The sequence below is a fragment of the Gadus chalcogrammus genome, chromosome 5 (genome assembly GCF_026213295.1).
Source record: "Gadus chalcogrammus isolate NIFS_2021 chromosome 5, NIFS_Gcha_1.0, whole genome shotgun sequence".
Lineage (NCBI taxonomy): Eukaryota > Metazoa > Chordata > Actinopteri > Gadiformes > Gadidae > Gadus > Gadus chalcogrammus.
In genome coordinates this window covers 15,201,019-15,215,214 of record NC_079416.1, presented here as the reverse complement: position 1 = coordinate 15,215,214, position 14,196 = coordinate 15,201,019, and the positions used below count along the sequence as shown (strand labels likewise).

Here is a 14,196-nt window from a genome sequence, read left to right as displayed (position 1 = left end):
ACTTGCTCCAAGTTTTAGTGAGGCATTTGAGTGAATATGGTTAAAATGATCCTGGGAAATACTGAATGCTGATAATGTATGACCAAAATGATCTACTAATTTTTCTAAGTGTTCTGAATTCAACTATGTTATGCATTTATTTCTTAAATTGAATAAGACACGCTTACAATACAGAATAACATATTATATCTCCAAACAACTCAGCAGCCAGAGATAAGGGGTTCAACCAACCAAATACCGTTAATGTATTTGGTTGGTCGAACCAAAATACATGAACTGGTGTAACATTGTTACACCATAAAGTATTCACTTAATCAACTTATTTAGAGAGCTTTTCTTTATGTAATGAGCCCTATAGATCAGTGGAAGTACAAACAGACAATAAATACACACATTAATACAATTAGCAATCAATATAACTAATACACAAAAAATAGTTTTTAGGTTCTTAATATATATTAAAAAAACAATTAAAATGTATGTGTTGCGAATCAACCAATGGATAATATCCCATAACACATTTGGTTACTCCAATAACTTTTCGCACATGGTTAACAAGGTGAGCTTAATAGTTTGCATGTCATATATTTTTGGAACATTTTCATTTGATTTTGATGATTGATTATTGTCAATAATCCGGCATAACATTGACATCAACAGGTACCTAATACCATTGCTCACACCAAAGAAGTGAAGATGTAGTCTACATGTTTTGATAAAGTTTATTTCTATAATTTATCATTTAATCTACCGAGAGATATTATTGTATTTACACAAGAGAGGTGCATGTTGAGCTACAGACATTTAGAAGAGTGAAGGCACGCGCACATCATGAAGACAATCTGTTGCTGAACTTCTTTTCCAGATCAGGGACGAGCTGCAGTCTCCACCTCTACTGTCTGTGGTAACGGCAGGTACTACAGTGGCAGGCGGTCTGGTTCTTCACCAACTCTGTGTTTCCGTTTCCTAAGGTAACCTTGGTCTGAAAGAGGACAGAGAAAAGCAGGGAGGAGTTTAGCTGGTTATACATTCATGTGCTGCATCACATACTGTACAAGCTTTGCCACATTACAGTGGGCGTATAATAACGATGGCCTCTACTTTATTATCTCCTTTTAAATACTTTGACTGTCCTGTAATTATGCTGCTGTGTGAGGACACATAGTCCATCCTGGATTAATTATGTGTATCTTATCTCATGTGTTACAGCTTTAATAATAAGTCATTACAATATAAGTTTATTTCAGTCTCCTGAACATAATGAAAAAAACTTCAGGAAATAGTTGATGAATACCGGAGTGCTACGTGATGCGACACAGCAGGTGGCCTCCGATGTTATGTTCTTTGTCACGATCATGGCCTCCTTGGACTTCAGGGGAGTGGGGAACGCTTTGGAGAAGCAGCAACCCATGCACTGGTACACCGGTCTCTCCCGAGAGAACAGAGGGTTTCTCCTCAGAGTGCATTCACCGCAGCCCACTGGGAAACCATCAATGACCCCGGATTAATAAACCAACTAACAAACAAGGTACAAGAAAACTTTAGGTGAGGTTTATATGATTGCCGTCATTCTGATGAAAAATCTGTTTACTCTTAATCATTTACATTAATAACCAACAATGAAAACGTGGATATTCCTAACAAAGACTCTGTTGATATACATGGGAAACATGCACCCTGCAAAGCACACATATGCAAAGGCTATATTCTATTAAGCCCTGTTAATAATACGACATCAGTCCATAGCCAGGTTTCTTAATTTGTAAGTGTATCACATTTCCATACAAAAATACAATAAAATGTTGAATTAATAGTGGACAGTGTAATTGGACAGCAGATATCTTACTTCGTGACATGTCTGTGTTCTGATACGAGTCCGCGATGTAGAGGAGGAAACATAGCAGGAGAGCAGATAGCGTGGCACTTTTCATTGAAGCCGTCATGATGGAAGTGAATGTTAACTATAATATCAAGCAGGGACATTAACAGGTTGGTTAAAAATAAACTCTCAACTATGACATTTTGTTTGAAAAAATAGGTTAAATGATACAATAGAATAACATTGTAGAGAAGTATGAATTCAGCAGCAACGCACCTGTTCTCTTGGATGATGCTGGCTTGGGGAAGTGGCTCCAATACCGTGTACAGGCGCCCCCTGAGACTATATACACTGCTGGGATTAGATAACATCCTACAACCTTATCCGAGATCTCTCTGAATCAGCAGCCACTTAGCTACCTGGCTCATAATCACTCGGAAAAAAGACCAGTACCCACGGCGAGAAGTCAAAACACACTCTAATCATCCTTCCGTCCTGACCTAATACTTCTAATCCCGGGGGAGGGGTTACTAGGTAACTGGGTGGTTATCATTGGTCTTGTCATAGCAAGTGGAAGGGGGTCATTAGTTCATGAATTTGCTGGACCACTGTATTAATTTGCACTTACATTACTGTTTGCCTTGGACACATAATGTGCATGCATGATGCTAGAAGGAAAACTAAATCCTCCCAGCTCATTGAGAGTCAAAGTGTTTCTCTGATTAAAACCACCGGGTACAGACTGTGCCGTGATGACGCAGGGCATAGAAGATACGAATATTAAGAATAAGTTAAGCAAACCATTGCTTTGCTAAAGCAAAGCCACAACCATTTATATTTACATTTGAAAAGTGTTTCTGGACAAAAGGAGGAACCAAATGGGTATTGGAAATTCATTTCAAACAGTGTAACCACCTGTTCACCGATAGATGTGAACCAATGGGTATCTTATCATAGTTGAGTTGAAATTTTAGTGTGACCCTGGTTGTGTGGCTAATAAAGCCTGTGAACAAAACAACAATAAATATATGGTAGAACCTATTAATACATCAATAAAGACAGGCCATTTCATTGTTTGAGTGTAAATGATGAGCTAAATAAAAGAAAATGATTTGAGAAAATAATTGCATTTCAGTGCTTGACTGTATTTCCGTAACAACCCTTTTTTGGTGCCTGTTTATTGACAAGGTGAGGAGATTGTTCCATGATCCGATGGCTGTTTTTTTCCTACAACAATGAGTCGAATGTGTATCTGGAATAAGACCAAGTCATTTAGTGGTCCTACGTACCAAATGATCTACGAGAGTGACCCAGTGTGGTGGCAGGTGGGACCACAGACCCTGGAAAACCCAAGGTCTACTGTAGGGTATCAGTTTATTAACTAATTTGAAATCTGTTCTAAGACGACCTTACACATAGACGTGTACATACTTTTTTCACAAATTTGATACATTAAAAAGCATTTTACCATGCACCACATCCTAAACAAATTTCTATGAAAGACACTTAAATCCCATACAAAATATTTATGCCACTGTAGTATCGCAACGGGGGGCCACTACGATACTTTATTCGTAGCTGTACACTATTCCGCCTCTAATTCATATTTACTTATAGAAACCGCCTCTAATTCATATTTACTTGTGGAAACAGCCTCTAATTTGTATTTACTTTTGGAAATAGCCTTCATATCTATTTATGGAAACAGCCTAAAATTTGTAATAACTTGTGGAAACAGCCTCTAATTCCTATTTACTTGTTGAAACAGTCTCTAATTCCTATTTACTTGTGGAAACAGCCTCTAATTTGTATTAATTTATGGAAACAGCTTCAAATTCCTATTTACTTATGGAAACAGCCTCTCATTTATATTCACTTGTGGAAACAATCTCTAATCCCTATTTACTTATGGAAACAGCCTCTAATTCTATTTACTTGTGGAAACAGTGTGTAATTCATATTTACTTGTGGAAACAGCCTCTAATTCCTATTCCCTTGTTGAAACAGCCTCTTATTCATATGCATTTATTGAACTAGCCTCTTATTCCTTTGGAAAGAGCCTCTAATTTGTATTGACTTGTGGAAACAGCCTTTAATTCATATTTACTTGTGGAAACCGCCTCTAATTTGTATTCACTTGTGGAAACAGCCTCTAATTCCAATTTACTTATGGAAGCACCCTCTAATTTGTATTAATTTATGGAAATAGCCTCTAATTTGTATTCATTTATGGAAACAGCTTCAAATTCCTATTTACTTATGGAAATAGCCTCTCATTTTCACTTGTGGAAACAGCCTCTAATTCCTATTTACTTATGGAAACACCCTCTAATTTGTATTTACTTGTGGAAACAGCCTCTTATTCCTATTTACTTTTGGAAAGAGCCTCTAATTTATATTTACTTGAGGAAACAGCCTTTAATTCATATTTACTTGTGGAAACAGCCTCTAATTCATATTCACTTGTGGAAACAGCCTCTAATTTGTGTTAATTTATGGAAACAGCCTCTAATTCTATTTACTTGTGGAAACAGCCTCTATTCATATTTACTTGTGGAAACAGCCTCTAATTTGTATTCACGTGTGGAAATAGCCTCTAATTCATATTCCCTTCTGGAAAAGCCTCTAATTCCTATTCACTTGAGGAAACAGCCTCTTATTCATACGCATTTATGGAACTAGCCTCTTATTCCTTTGGAAAGAGCCTCTAATTTATATTGACTTGTGGAAACAGCCTTTAATTCATATTTACTTGTGGAAACAGCCTCTAATTCATATTCACTTGTGGAAACAGCCTCTAATTTGTATTCACTTATGGAAACAGCTTAAAATTCCTATTTACTTATGGAAACAGCCTCTCATTTATATTCACTTGTGGAAACAGCCTCTAATTCATATTTACTTGTGGAAACAGCCTCTAATTCATATTCACTTGTGGAAACAGCTTCTAATTTGTATTCACTTATGGAAACAGCTTAAAATTCCTATTTACTTATGGAAACAGCCTCTCATTTATATTCACTTGTGGAAACAGCCTCTAATTCCTATTTCCTTGTGGAAACAGCCTCTAATTCCTATTTCCTTGTTGAAACAGCCTCTATTCATATTTACTTGTGGAAACAGCCTCTTATTTGTATTCACGTGTGGAAATAGCCTCTAATTCATATTCCCTTCTGGAAAAGCCTCTAATTCATATATACTTGTGGAAACAGCCTCTATTCATATGTACTTGTAAAAACAGCCTCTAATTCGTATTCACTTGTGAAAACAGCCTCTGATTCATATTAAATTGTTAAACAGCATCTTATTCCTATTTACTTGTGGAAACCGCCTCTTATTCATATTTACTTGTGGAAACAGCCTCTAATTCATATTCACTTGTGGAAATAGACTCTAATTCATATTTACTTCTGGAAACAGCCTCTAATTCATCTTCACTTGTAGAAAAAGCCTCTAATTCATATTCGCTTGTGGAAACAGCCTCTTATTCATATCCATTTGTGCATCCTCAAATTCATAAATACTTGTAGAAACAGCCTCTAATTCATATGTACTTGTGGAAACAGCCTCTAATTCCTATTCACTATGGAAACAGCCTCATATTCCCTTGTGGAGACAGCCTCTTATTCATTTAAATGTGTGGATATAGCCACAAATTCATATTTGTGGAAATAGCCTCTAATTCATATTCATTTGTGGAAATGGCCTCTAATTCATAATTATTTGTGGAAACAGCCTCTAATACATATTAACTTGTAGAAACAACCTCTAATTCGTATTTACTTCATTCCCTCTCATTCCCAGTTCAGACTCTACAGCGGACCACGCGGTATCGCTGTACAGTAGAGCACAGGGCCAGCCCGTGCACCGGGGTCCCAGAAACCCCGTCGACGAGACAAAACTCGCGGCGTGAACGTGGCAGCCATTTTACATCCTCAAGAGTGAATGACTGGAGCCGGACCAGTGCCGGGAGTTTTACACTTTTCTCTTTTTATTATCACATTTATCTTCCGAAATTATCAACACAACACAATTTGGTGATCCATCGGCAGGTATGGCACATGTCAATTAGTCGTAGGAATGTTGAATAGTTGGTTTCCTGAAGTGTGCGCGGTGCTGGTGTTTGAAACAATGTGAACTGGCTGAGTTCTCCAGCCGGCGTTTTGAAAATGGACTCTCCCTCCGGCGGCACGCTGCGGACCCGCAGCTAGCTCTGCCTTAGCGGGCCCCCGGGAGGACGGCCACGGTGTACGGCTTGGTTTAGCTATCGATACGTTAACATCGCTACATTGCGTTTGAGGAAGGACTTGATATAATGCTGAGCAGATGAGCTAGCGAAGATGCTAAGTGGAGCTAGCCCGTCTGACAGATCGGCTCATTGTCACGGTGGCTATCGTTAGCTGCTGAAAACAAGCTTCCTGTGTGGTGCTGCTTTTTATGGTTCATTGTTTGTTTAACGTGTGCACATGGATACAGTAGGATATAATATTTATTTCGACCAACTTCCAACGAACGACAATGGATGAGCTTTGTTATTGTACTTCTAACCAAAGAGTAGGCAACAGTAGCTTTAGCCGTGCAGACTAGCTAGCTAGCACCAACGTGTTAAACAGCCCCTCCCTCTGACTGAAGCCTGCTGCTATATGCAATAATATTAGTACGTCTCGATGCACGGATGGGTTGTTAAGGTGGCCGGGTCTGTCTTTATATAGGGGGCTGCATTAAAATGTTATTCGACCATCGTGGAAGATGTTTCGCTACACACGGAAAGCATGTGCAGTAACTTAGATCGATAAGGAATCACTTTAATGTGCTTATTGGCCCTCAGTCCAGAAACAGACAAACAATGATAAATAGTAGCAACTTGCATCATGTCTTAATTTTGTAACGGAAGCGTAAAATAAAAACTTTAGTTATAGATTCACCGTTCCAGTTCATATGATTTCAAGTTAGATTTGTTGTCAGTTTTGGTACAGTATGCTATACGATACATGCTTGTTCACTGGTCAGCCACCGGAAGCTGGGGCTCAGCCGCTGAAGGAACACGTGGATGAGCATCTAGCCTGCTGGAGGCAGCAGCAGAGCTAACATGTACTTTGGAGAATACACTGGACCGCTGCAACAGCCACTTGGTTCTGCATGCACGAACTTTGAAACAAATGAGATTCCCGTATTCACAAATATTCAACTGGTATTGCCAACTTTCAGAAGTGTATTGACAATTAATGCACTCTGAAATTGCCATTAGTTTTGTATAGCTTCAAGATCTGAGTAATGCAGTGTTATTGTAGTTTTGAGGACAAAGACAAAGTCTAACCTTTTTTTGTGCTCTATACATATTTGGGTCAGGTTTGATTTACTGCCTGAAATTGGTCTCTGTTGCATAATCGTACTCAAGCCAAGTTTATTCATTGCAAATATAATTCACTAAATACATGATTTTGCCCCCCCTCCCCTCCCCATGTACAAGCCGTTTGTCCACACAACATCCACATGTTACCACGATCACGCATTCATTTGGCTCATTGCCTTTACACAGATTTCTGGAGACATGGCCACAGAACATATTAATGGAAATGGTCCAGAAGAACCAATGGACACCTCTGCTGCAGTTACCCATTCTGAGCACTTCCAGACTTTATTAGAAGCTGGTTTACCACAGAAAGTTGCTGAAAAACTAGATGAAATTTACATAGCAGGTAAGACAAATGAATGTCTCTGTATATTCATATACTTGCATTTTATTGATGCAAACTTTTGCATGTGCTGTTATCTTCTTTGCCTTTTTGAATGTGGGAATTGGTTATTTTAAAGCAACTTTTTGTGGTTTCTTACCAAAATGGGTACTGCAGTGCTACACTTTGTTTATTTATACACTTTCTAGTGAAGTTGCATTGTAAATCACTTAAGTTGTTCCTCTCACTGTAATAACACTTTATTCTTATTCTCAGGAGTAACAATAGTGTTCAATTGGATGGAATAATATATTCACCTGGCCCTAATCACCATTTAAATATGTCTCTAAAAAGACAGTTAAAATATCACCTGCATATGGTTACATGGTGTACTTTGCCCTACTCACGTTTGTAAGATATGCACACTCACAAGAGGGAGGAGTTTCAGTAGCAATCCAGGGGTCATTTCAGGACTTGGGTGTAATGGTGGGAAATCACTTTGCCTTGCTATTTCAACCAGATGGGGACAAATCAGAAACAATAGCAGCAGCAGCTGTCTGCTTGGTGGCAGTTTGGGACAGGTGATGGCGCCTCTGTAGACCCAAATGCTGGCAGACTGATTAAGTGCGTGAGCCACACCATAGAAGGAACATGCGTATCGTGTTTCACGCTCACATCTGTTATGATTAGTGGGGCGAAAAATACTGGTTAGGGAATAAAGTACAGCCTGCCTTCTAAACATTTCTCCATTAGACCAGAAATTCACAATTATAATGGGTTAACGGTCCATCACAGCATAAAAGCCTACTGCATTATCAAGTTGGCCTAAAATCCTGATCATAGAAAGGCACTGCAGCTCCATTTGGTTTTAATTGTCAGCTGCTTGTTGTGTACGTTGTGCGTTCGGCTGCCAACAGGACTGGTGTCACACAGTGACCTGGATGACCGGGCGATCGAGGCCCTGAAGGAGTTCAACGAGGACGGAGCTCTGCAAGTCCTGCTGCAGTTCAAGGAGAGCGACCTCTCACATGTTCAGGTATGATGACACTGGTCATAACATCCTATTGGAGGATCCTAATAAACTGGGGTTGCATTCTTCAGCACAACGTGAGATGGTGGAAGTGTTGTTCTGATGGTATACATTATTCTGGTTCCTTTGAAGAACAAAAGTGCCTTTCTTTGTGGAGTTATGAAGACGTACAGACAGCGAGAGAAACAAGGGACCAAAGTGTCAGACTCCAATAAAGGACCAGACGAGGCCAAAATCAAAGTGAGTCCACATTGAACCCTGGAAACCTTTATTGTTACTTGACTGTTGGAATATATTTGGGTAGTAGCAAGTATCAAAGCAACATTGCAGTCAAGCACAAACACTGCTGACCATCCACTTGGTGTACGCCTATATTTAAACCGCTCTCCCTGAAGAGCGGCAGTCTCACTGCGTTTAAACCCCTCCATGGTGTTGACAGGCCCTGCTGCAGAGGACTGGCTACACACTCGATGTGACCACAGGCCAGAGGAAGTATGGGGGCCCCCCCCCAGAGTCGGCCCACTCCGGGGTTCAGCCCACCATTGGTACAGAGGTACGGCCCTCTCTGATCACCGCCTACTCTACCTGGTGTCCAAATGATGACCATGTCTACTCTGTAGTAACCTTGGTTACAATGATGACTAACCGCTAAGACCTGACAGGACGCACACACCAGTACAACCACAGCGTGGGTCACAACTCTTCCTCTGATTTTAATTGTATCTCTTTCCACTTGGCAGATATTCGTTGGCAAGATCCCCAGAGACCTGTTTGAAGACGAGCTGGTCCCGCTGTTCGAGAAGGCTGGTCCTATCTGGGACCTTCGCCTGATGATGGACCCTCTCAGCGGCCTGAACCGAGGCTACGCCTTCGTCACGTTCTGCACTAAAGACGCTGCACAGGAGGCCGTTAAACTGGTACGTCATATCTAGCCCGTCTCACATCCCTGTACCACCAGATTAAGTGGGTATTTCATTGAGATGCCAGTACATTCAATGTTCTTTGTGTCCAAATGATGACCTCATTAATGTATCTCCGAGGGACTTCGGTCGCTGTGACGTTTTACCGCCAAGATCTGAATGGACAAAGACTTGTGTCAATTGGCATCTAGACTGTTTTTCACTTTACTTCAGACCTGTCATTTGACAAGTTTTATTTTGCATGCTAACATCGTTATCATTTGCTGATCATAAAAAAATAGAATTATTAGGCAATCCTTTCAACACGGGAAATTGTCGGTTTGGGTATGCTAAAATAAGCAGATCCATCCTCTGTGATAAATCCTGCTAAACAATACTCGTACGCGATCTCTGGCACGTCGTGATGATGCTAACATGGAATCATAACCAACTCACCATCTTACGCCGGTTGCCTGCTTATTCTTGTGGTTTCCAATCTTTTACAGTGCAACAACAATGAAATTCGACCAGGAAAACACATCGGTGTCTGCATCTCTGTGGCCAATAATAGACTGTTTGTGGGGTCCATCCCCAAGAGTAAAACAAAAGAGCAGATTGTGGAGGAATTTGCAAAAGTCACAGGTAGGTCCAGGTCGCGGTTTTTGCCCACGAGATTAAACAAGTGCAACAAAATATTTAAATCATCCAATTGTTTGGCTACTTGTCTTGATGACCCAGTTTAAGGAGTTAAATTAGTCATTCTATCATTAAGTGGGTAATTAATTGAGTTGCCAGTACCTTAACTGTGTCCAAATGATGACCTCATTTATGTATCACCGAGGGACTTCGGTCGCTGTGACGGTTTACCGCTAAGATCTGACTGGACAAAGGCTTGTGTCAATTGGCATCTAGAATTTATTTTCTCTTTACTTCAGACCTGTCATTTGATGGGTTTTATCTTGCATGTTAACATTGTTATCATTTGCTGATCATATGAAATATAATTATTAGGCAATCCTTTCTGCAAGGGAAATTGTCGGTTGGCGTATGCTAACATAAGCAAATCATCCCCTGTGATAAATCCTGGTAAACATATCCCTGAATCTCCTTTTCACAGAGGGCCTAAACGACGTCATCCTGTATCACCAGCCAGACGACAAGAAGAAGAACCGCGGCTTCTGCTTCCTGGAGTACGAGGACCACAAGACAGCGGCCCAGGCCCGCCGCCGCCTTATGAGCGGCAAGGTGAAGGTGTGGGGCAACGTGGTCACGGTGGAGTGGGCCGACCCCATCGAAGACCCCGACCCGGAGGTCATGGCCAAGGTGAGCTCCTGTTGGCTGGGGTAGGAGACAGTAGGCTATGGTAAAGTCCTGTTGGGTGGGGTAGGAGACAGTAGGCTATGGTAAAGTCCTGTGGAGTGGGGTAGGATGCACTTGGCCAAGGTAAAGTCCTCTGGGGTAGGGTGCATTAGGCTAAGGTAAAGTCCTGGGGGGTAGGGAAGGATGCATTAGGCTAAGGTTGATTCCTGTGGGGTAGGATGGAGTAGGCTATGGTAGAGTCCTGTGGGGTGGGGTAGGATGGAATAGGCTACGGTAAAGTCCTTTGGGGTGGGGTAGGATGGAGTAGGCTATGGTAAAGTCCTGTGGGGTGGGGTAGGATGGAGTAGGCTATGGTAAAGTCCTGTGGGGTGGGGTAGGATGGAGTAGGCTATGGTAAAGTCCTGTGGGGTGGGGTAGGATGGAGTAGGCTAAGGTAAAGTGCTGTGGGGTAGGTTAAGATGAATTAAGCTAAGGTTGACCGTGGGTGAGCCAGTCACGCAGTATAAACGCTCACAATATGAGACATTCGATTTCAGTACACTTGATATACTATAATGTAATCAGAGTTGTAGCGGTATGTATTTGGCTAAATTGACAGCCTTCATCACTAACCTTTTTGAATGATTTCTTCCAGGTGAAGGTTCTGTTTGTGAGGAACCTAGCCAGTACAGTAACAGAGGAGATCCTGGAAAGCACCTTCAGTCAATTTGGCAAGCTGGAGAGGGTGAAGAAGTTGAAAGACTACGCCTTCATTCACTTTGAGGAGAGGGACGGCGCAGTGAAGGTAAGGGGTTTCAAACGTTCAGTCTCCGTCTAAAGGGTTCTGCAGCCATTCAGGACCGTCTCCAACTCTCTCGCTCCGTCATGCTCTGACAGGCTCTGGCTGACCTCAATGGAAAGGACCTGGAGGGGGAACACATAGAGATCGTCTTCGCCAAGCCCCCCGACCAGAAGAGGAAAGAGCGCAAAGCGCTCCGACAAGCAGCCAAAACACAAATGTAAGGATAAGCTGCGCTTTGGGCCAGGCCCTGTTTAATCACTCAGCCGGGGGGATCTCTAACCACTGTGTGCCTCTCTCCTAGGTATGACGATTACTATTACTACGGGCCCCCACACATGCCGCCGCCCACCAGAGGCCGGGGCCGGGGGGGCCGCGGCGGCTACTCCTACCCTCCAGACTATTACGGCTACGAAGACTACTATGATTACTACGGATACGACTACCACAACTACCGGGGCGGTTACGACGACCCCTACTACGGCTACGACGACTACCAAGTGAGCGGGAGAGGAAGGGGAGGCCGTGGAGGAGGAGGAAGCGGCGGGGGAGGTGGAGGAGGAGGCGGAGGAGGAGTACGCGGAGGCACCAGCCAGACTCGAGGCCGCGGCGGAGCCACGCCCAGGGGCCGGGCCAGCTTCTCCCAGCGAGGAGGTCCTGGGACCAGCAGAGGTGAGCTCACAGTGAGGGTATGAGGAGGAGGATGAACCGGAGACTCTGAGGTAAAGGAGGCTCTCCCATCCACTTGTATTGTTCTGTTGCTACGGCAACATTAGCTTTACCTTAATCGTCTTCCTATGAGAGGGCTGCAGAAGTGAAAGGACTGAAGGGGTCCATAGGTTGTGGCTTCTGTCCGAAGATTGGGACATAGGCCAAATCCGCTTTAAAGTTAAGCATTTGTAATCAATTATGTTGCCCCCGAAGACGAGTAATATTGGTGTTGAATAAAATTTGGACTGCTTGACTTCTGAAACGGTCCTTATGCCCTAAACCCTGACAGGGGGTGTCTTCTTTCAGAGCTAGACACACTCAGGCCTCCAGCGCTGCCACAAGGTGTGTTCTGGGGGGAACCAGTACTAATAACAGCTTTCCATCTCCATTGAATCATCCCATGGTGAGTGGCGGGGTGATGTGTCTCATGTGATCCGTCTTCTGATTGGTTCCAGCAGGGAAGCGGGGGCGCGGCCGGTCCTGACCTGTCCACGTGGAGACGGACTTGCTGTGTGGGGTTACACCGTAAGCTGCAATGGATGTTGATAGAAAAACAAACTTCAACGAAAAGTTCCAACGATATTCCAGCCTTACTGAAGAAGCATCTCCTAGCCCCCCCCCCCCCCCCCCCCCCCCCCCTCTCTCTAACTGCCACCTGGAAAAGAAAATGCCGGAGGATAATGAATGGTTGCCCCACCTTGTTCCTAGCCCCTAGCTCCATACCATGCTCCATGTATTGCCCCAACAATCGCCCCTCTCCCCGCCCCAGAACATGCCATTTTTAAATAATTATTGAAGAATTTGCACTTTTAAGTTTCTTAGGTTTGAAGTGGCTCAAAGGAGCTTGATGCTATTGTATATTTTTGTGCTAATTGTCTGAATATCCTGTTAATCTTAATGGTTTGGATGTTTGGAGGAACGTTTGCAGGTCTTTAGGGCGTACCCACCTGGCTGGATAAGTCAGGCATTCCAGGAAAGTTGTTCTTTTCAGAGCTCGTCTTTAAGGGTTGGTTGACTACCTCACTACCCGGCCTGTGCTGTAAATAGGGAAACTATATTGATGGAAGCAGGGCTCGTTTTCACCCTACAAAATATGCACAAGAGCAGCAGCGCAAAACAAAAAAATGTACTTAATGTAATATAGGCGTTTTAGCTGCGGCTCTGACACTGCAAACAGTCAAACTGGGCATGCAAAACAATCTCATCAGATGAGTCAGAACCAGCCCTGCTTCCATCCTATTTTGAGCTGAGCGGCAGCAGTGGCGCTCAGAGTATGTAGTTACTGGTGTATAGTTTTTCGAAAAAGGAAAAAAAAAGTTACTTTTGTAAAGGCTTCAACACCACAGGGGGCATCCAACTTTGTTTTAATACGCCCTGCAGTGTCCCTTTGGAACCACTATTCTAGTGGATTTGTTTTATATTAATACCAATGAAGCAACAGAATAATGTCAGACAACTCCATAACCCAGTAATCGTCCCAATCATGTAAGATCTCAGATCACACCTGACCACCGCGAGTCACTCATATTTATTTTCAAGGTTCTCTTGAATGAATACTAATTGCCATATTGCCCCGCCATCGCGAAATGTGTGCCTATTGTTAGTGTCCTGGTGCGGGGGATCAGCGTCACGCCGTGGGAGAAGGGATACTGCAGAGAATGATTTCTATTTCCAGGTATAGCAAAAAGGAAACAGTGCTATTCAATCCCCGGTTTTGTATACAGTTAACTCCCTCTTCAATAAAATCATTACAACCACCTTTTGAAAAAAAGATGTTAGCAGTTTTAAACTATTGTTGGTGGCCAACAACGTTTTTTGCATTCCTGCAAATAAATTGTTTTATACTGTAAAATGGAGGTGAGTGTAACTTATTTTTGTAATAAAGTTTTTGATTTCTATCTGTGTCGTACTGTTTGGAATGACATCTTCCTGATCATAAAGAAGTCACCAGGATGTTTATCTCC

General features: G+C 42.5%; 2 protein-coding genes across 7 annotated transcripts; one reads left to right on the top strand and one right to left on the bottom strand.

Annotated features, from left to right (window-relative positions):
• Positions 1–892: 892 nt before the first annotated feature.
• cga (glycoprotein hormones, alpha polypeptide) lies at positions 893–1,955 on the bottom strand. The gene is made up of 3 exons (XM_056591037.1): positions 1,847–1,955; positions 1,295–1,479; positions 893–982 (listed from the first exon to the last, which is right to left on the bottom strand). Exons 1-3 carry the CDS (start codon positions 1,941–1,943, stop codon positions 893–895), a joined length of 372 nt encoding a protein of 123 aa, XP_056447012.1. The 5' UTR covers positions 1,944–1,955.
• A 3,747-nt stretch (positions 1,956–5,702) lies between these two features.
• Positions 5,703–14,125, top strand: LOC130383031 (heterogeneous nuclear ribonucleoprotein Q). 6 transcript variants are annotated; one of them, XM_056591034.1, is made up of 13 exons: positions 5,703–5,871; positions 7,359–7,518; positions 8,412–8,530; positions 8,657–8,764; positions 8,964–9,077; positions 9,265–9,441; positions 9,930–10,065; positions 10,541–10,746; positions 11,378–11,527; positions 11,620–11,741; positions 11,826–12,193; positions 12,539–12,574; positions 12,688–12,829. In XM_056591034.1, exons 2-13 carry the CDS (start codon positions 7,371–7,373, stop codon positions 12,714–12,716), a joined length of 1,713 nt encoding a protein of 570 aa, XP_056447009.1. In that variant the 5' UTR covers positions 5,703–5,871; positions 7,359–7,370; the 3' UTR covers positions 12,717–12,829. The 6 variants fall into 6 exon arrangements, with proteins under 6 accessions (XP_056447009.1, XP_056447005.1, XP_056447008.1 ...); XM_056591033.1 differs by having other exon boundaries at positions 5,786–5,871; positions 12,522–12,574; positions 12,691–12,830; XM_056591032.1 differs by having other exon boundaries at positions 5,786–5,871; positions 12,522–12,574; positions 12,688–12,830.
• Positions 14,126–14,196: the final 71 nt, after the last annotated feature.

What these genes read in the sequence shown, in the direction of transcription:
- LOC130383031 (XM_056591034.1), top strand. Translation starts at nt 7,371, where the DNA reads ATGGCCACAGAACATATTAATGGAAATGGTCCAGAAGAACCAATGGAC. An exon ending in AGCCCACCATTGGTACAGAG is followed by an intron (nt 9,078 to 9,264) that starts GTACGGCCCTCT and finishes TCCACTTGGCAG; the next exon opens with ATATTCGTTGGCAAGATCCC. An exon ending in CAAGCAGCCAAAACACAAAT is followed by an intron (nt 11,742 to 11,825) that starts GTAAGGATAAGC and finishes CCTCTCTCCTAG; the next exon opens with GTATGACGATTACTATTACT.
- cga (XM_056591037.1), bottom strand. Translation starts at nt 1,943, where the DNA reads ATGACGGCTTCAATGAAAAGTGCCACGCTATCTGCTCTCCTGCTATGT. An exon ending in GAACACAGACATGTCACGAA is followed by an intron (nt 1,480 to 1,846) that starts GTAAGATATCTG and finishes ATGGTTTCCCAG; the next exon opens with TGGGCTGCGGTGAATGCACT. An exon ending in TCGCATCACGTAGCACTCCG is followed by an intron (nt 983 to 1,294) that starts GTATTCATCAAC and finishes GTCCTCTTTCAG; the next exon opens with ACCAAGGTTACCTTAGGAAA.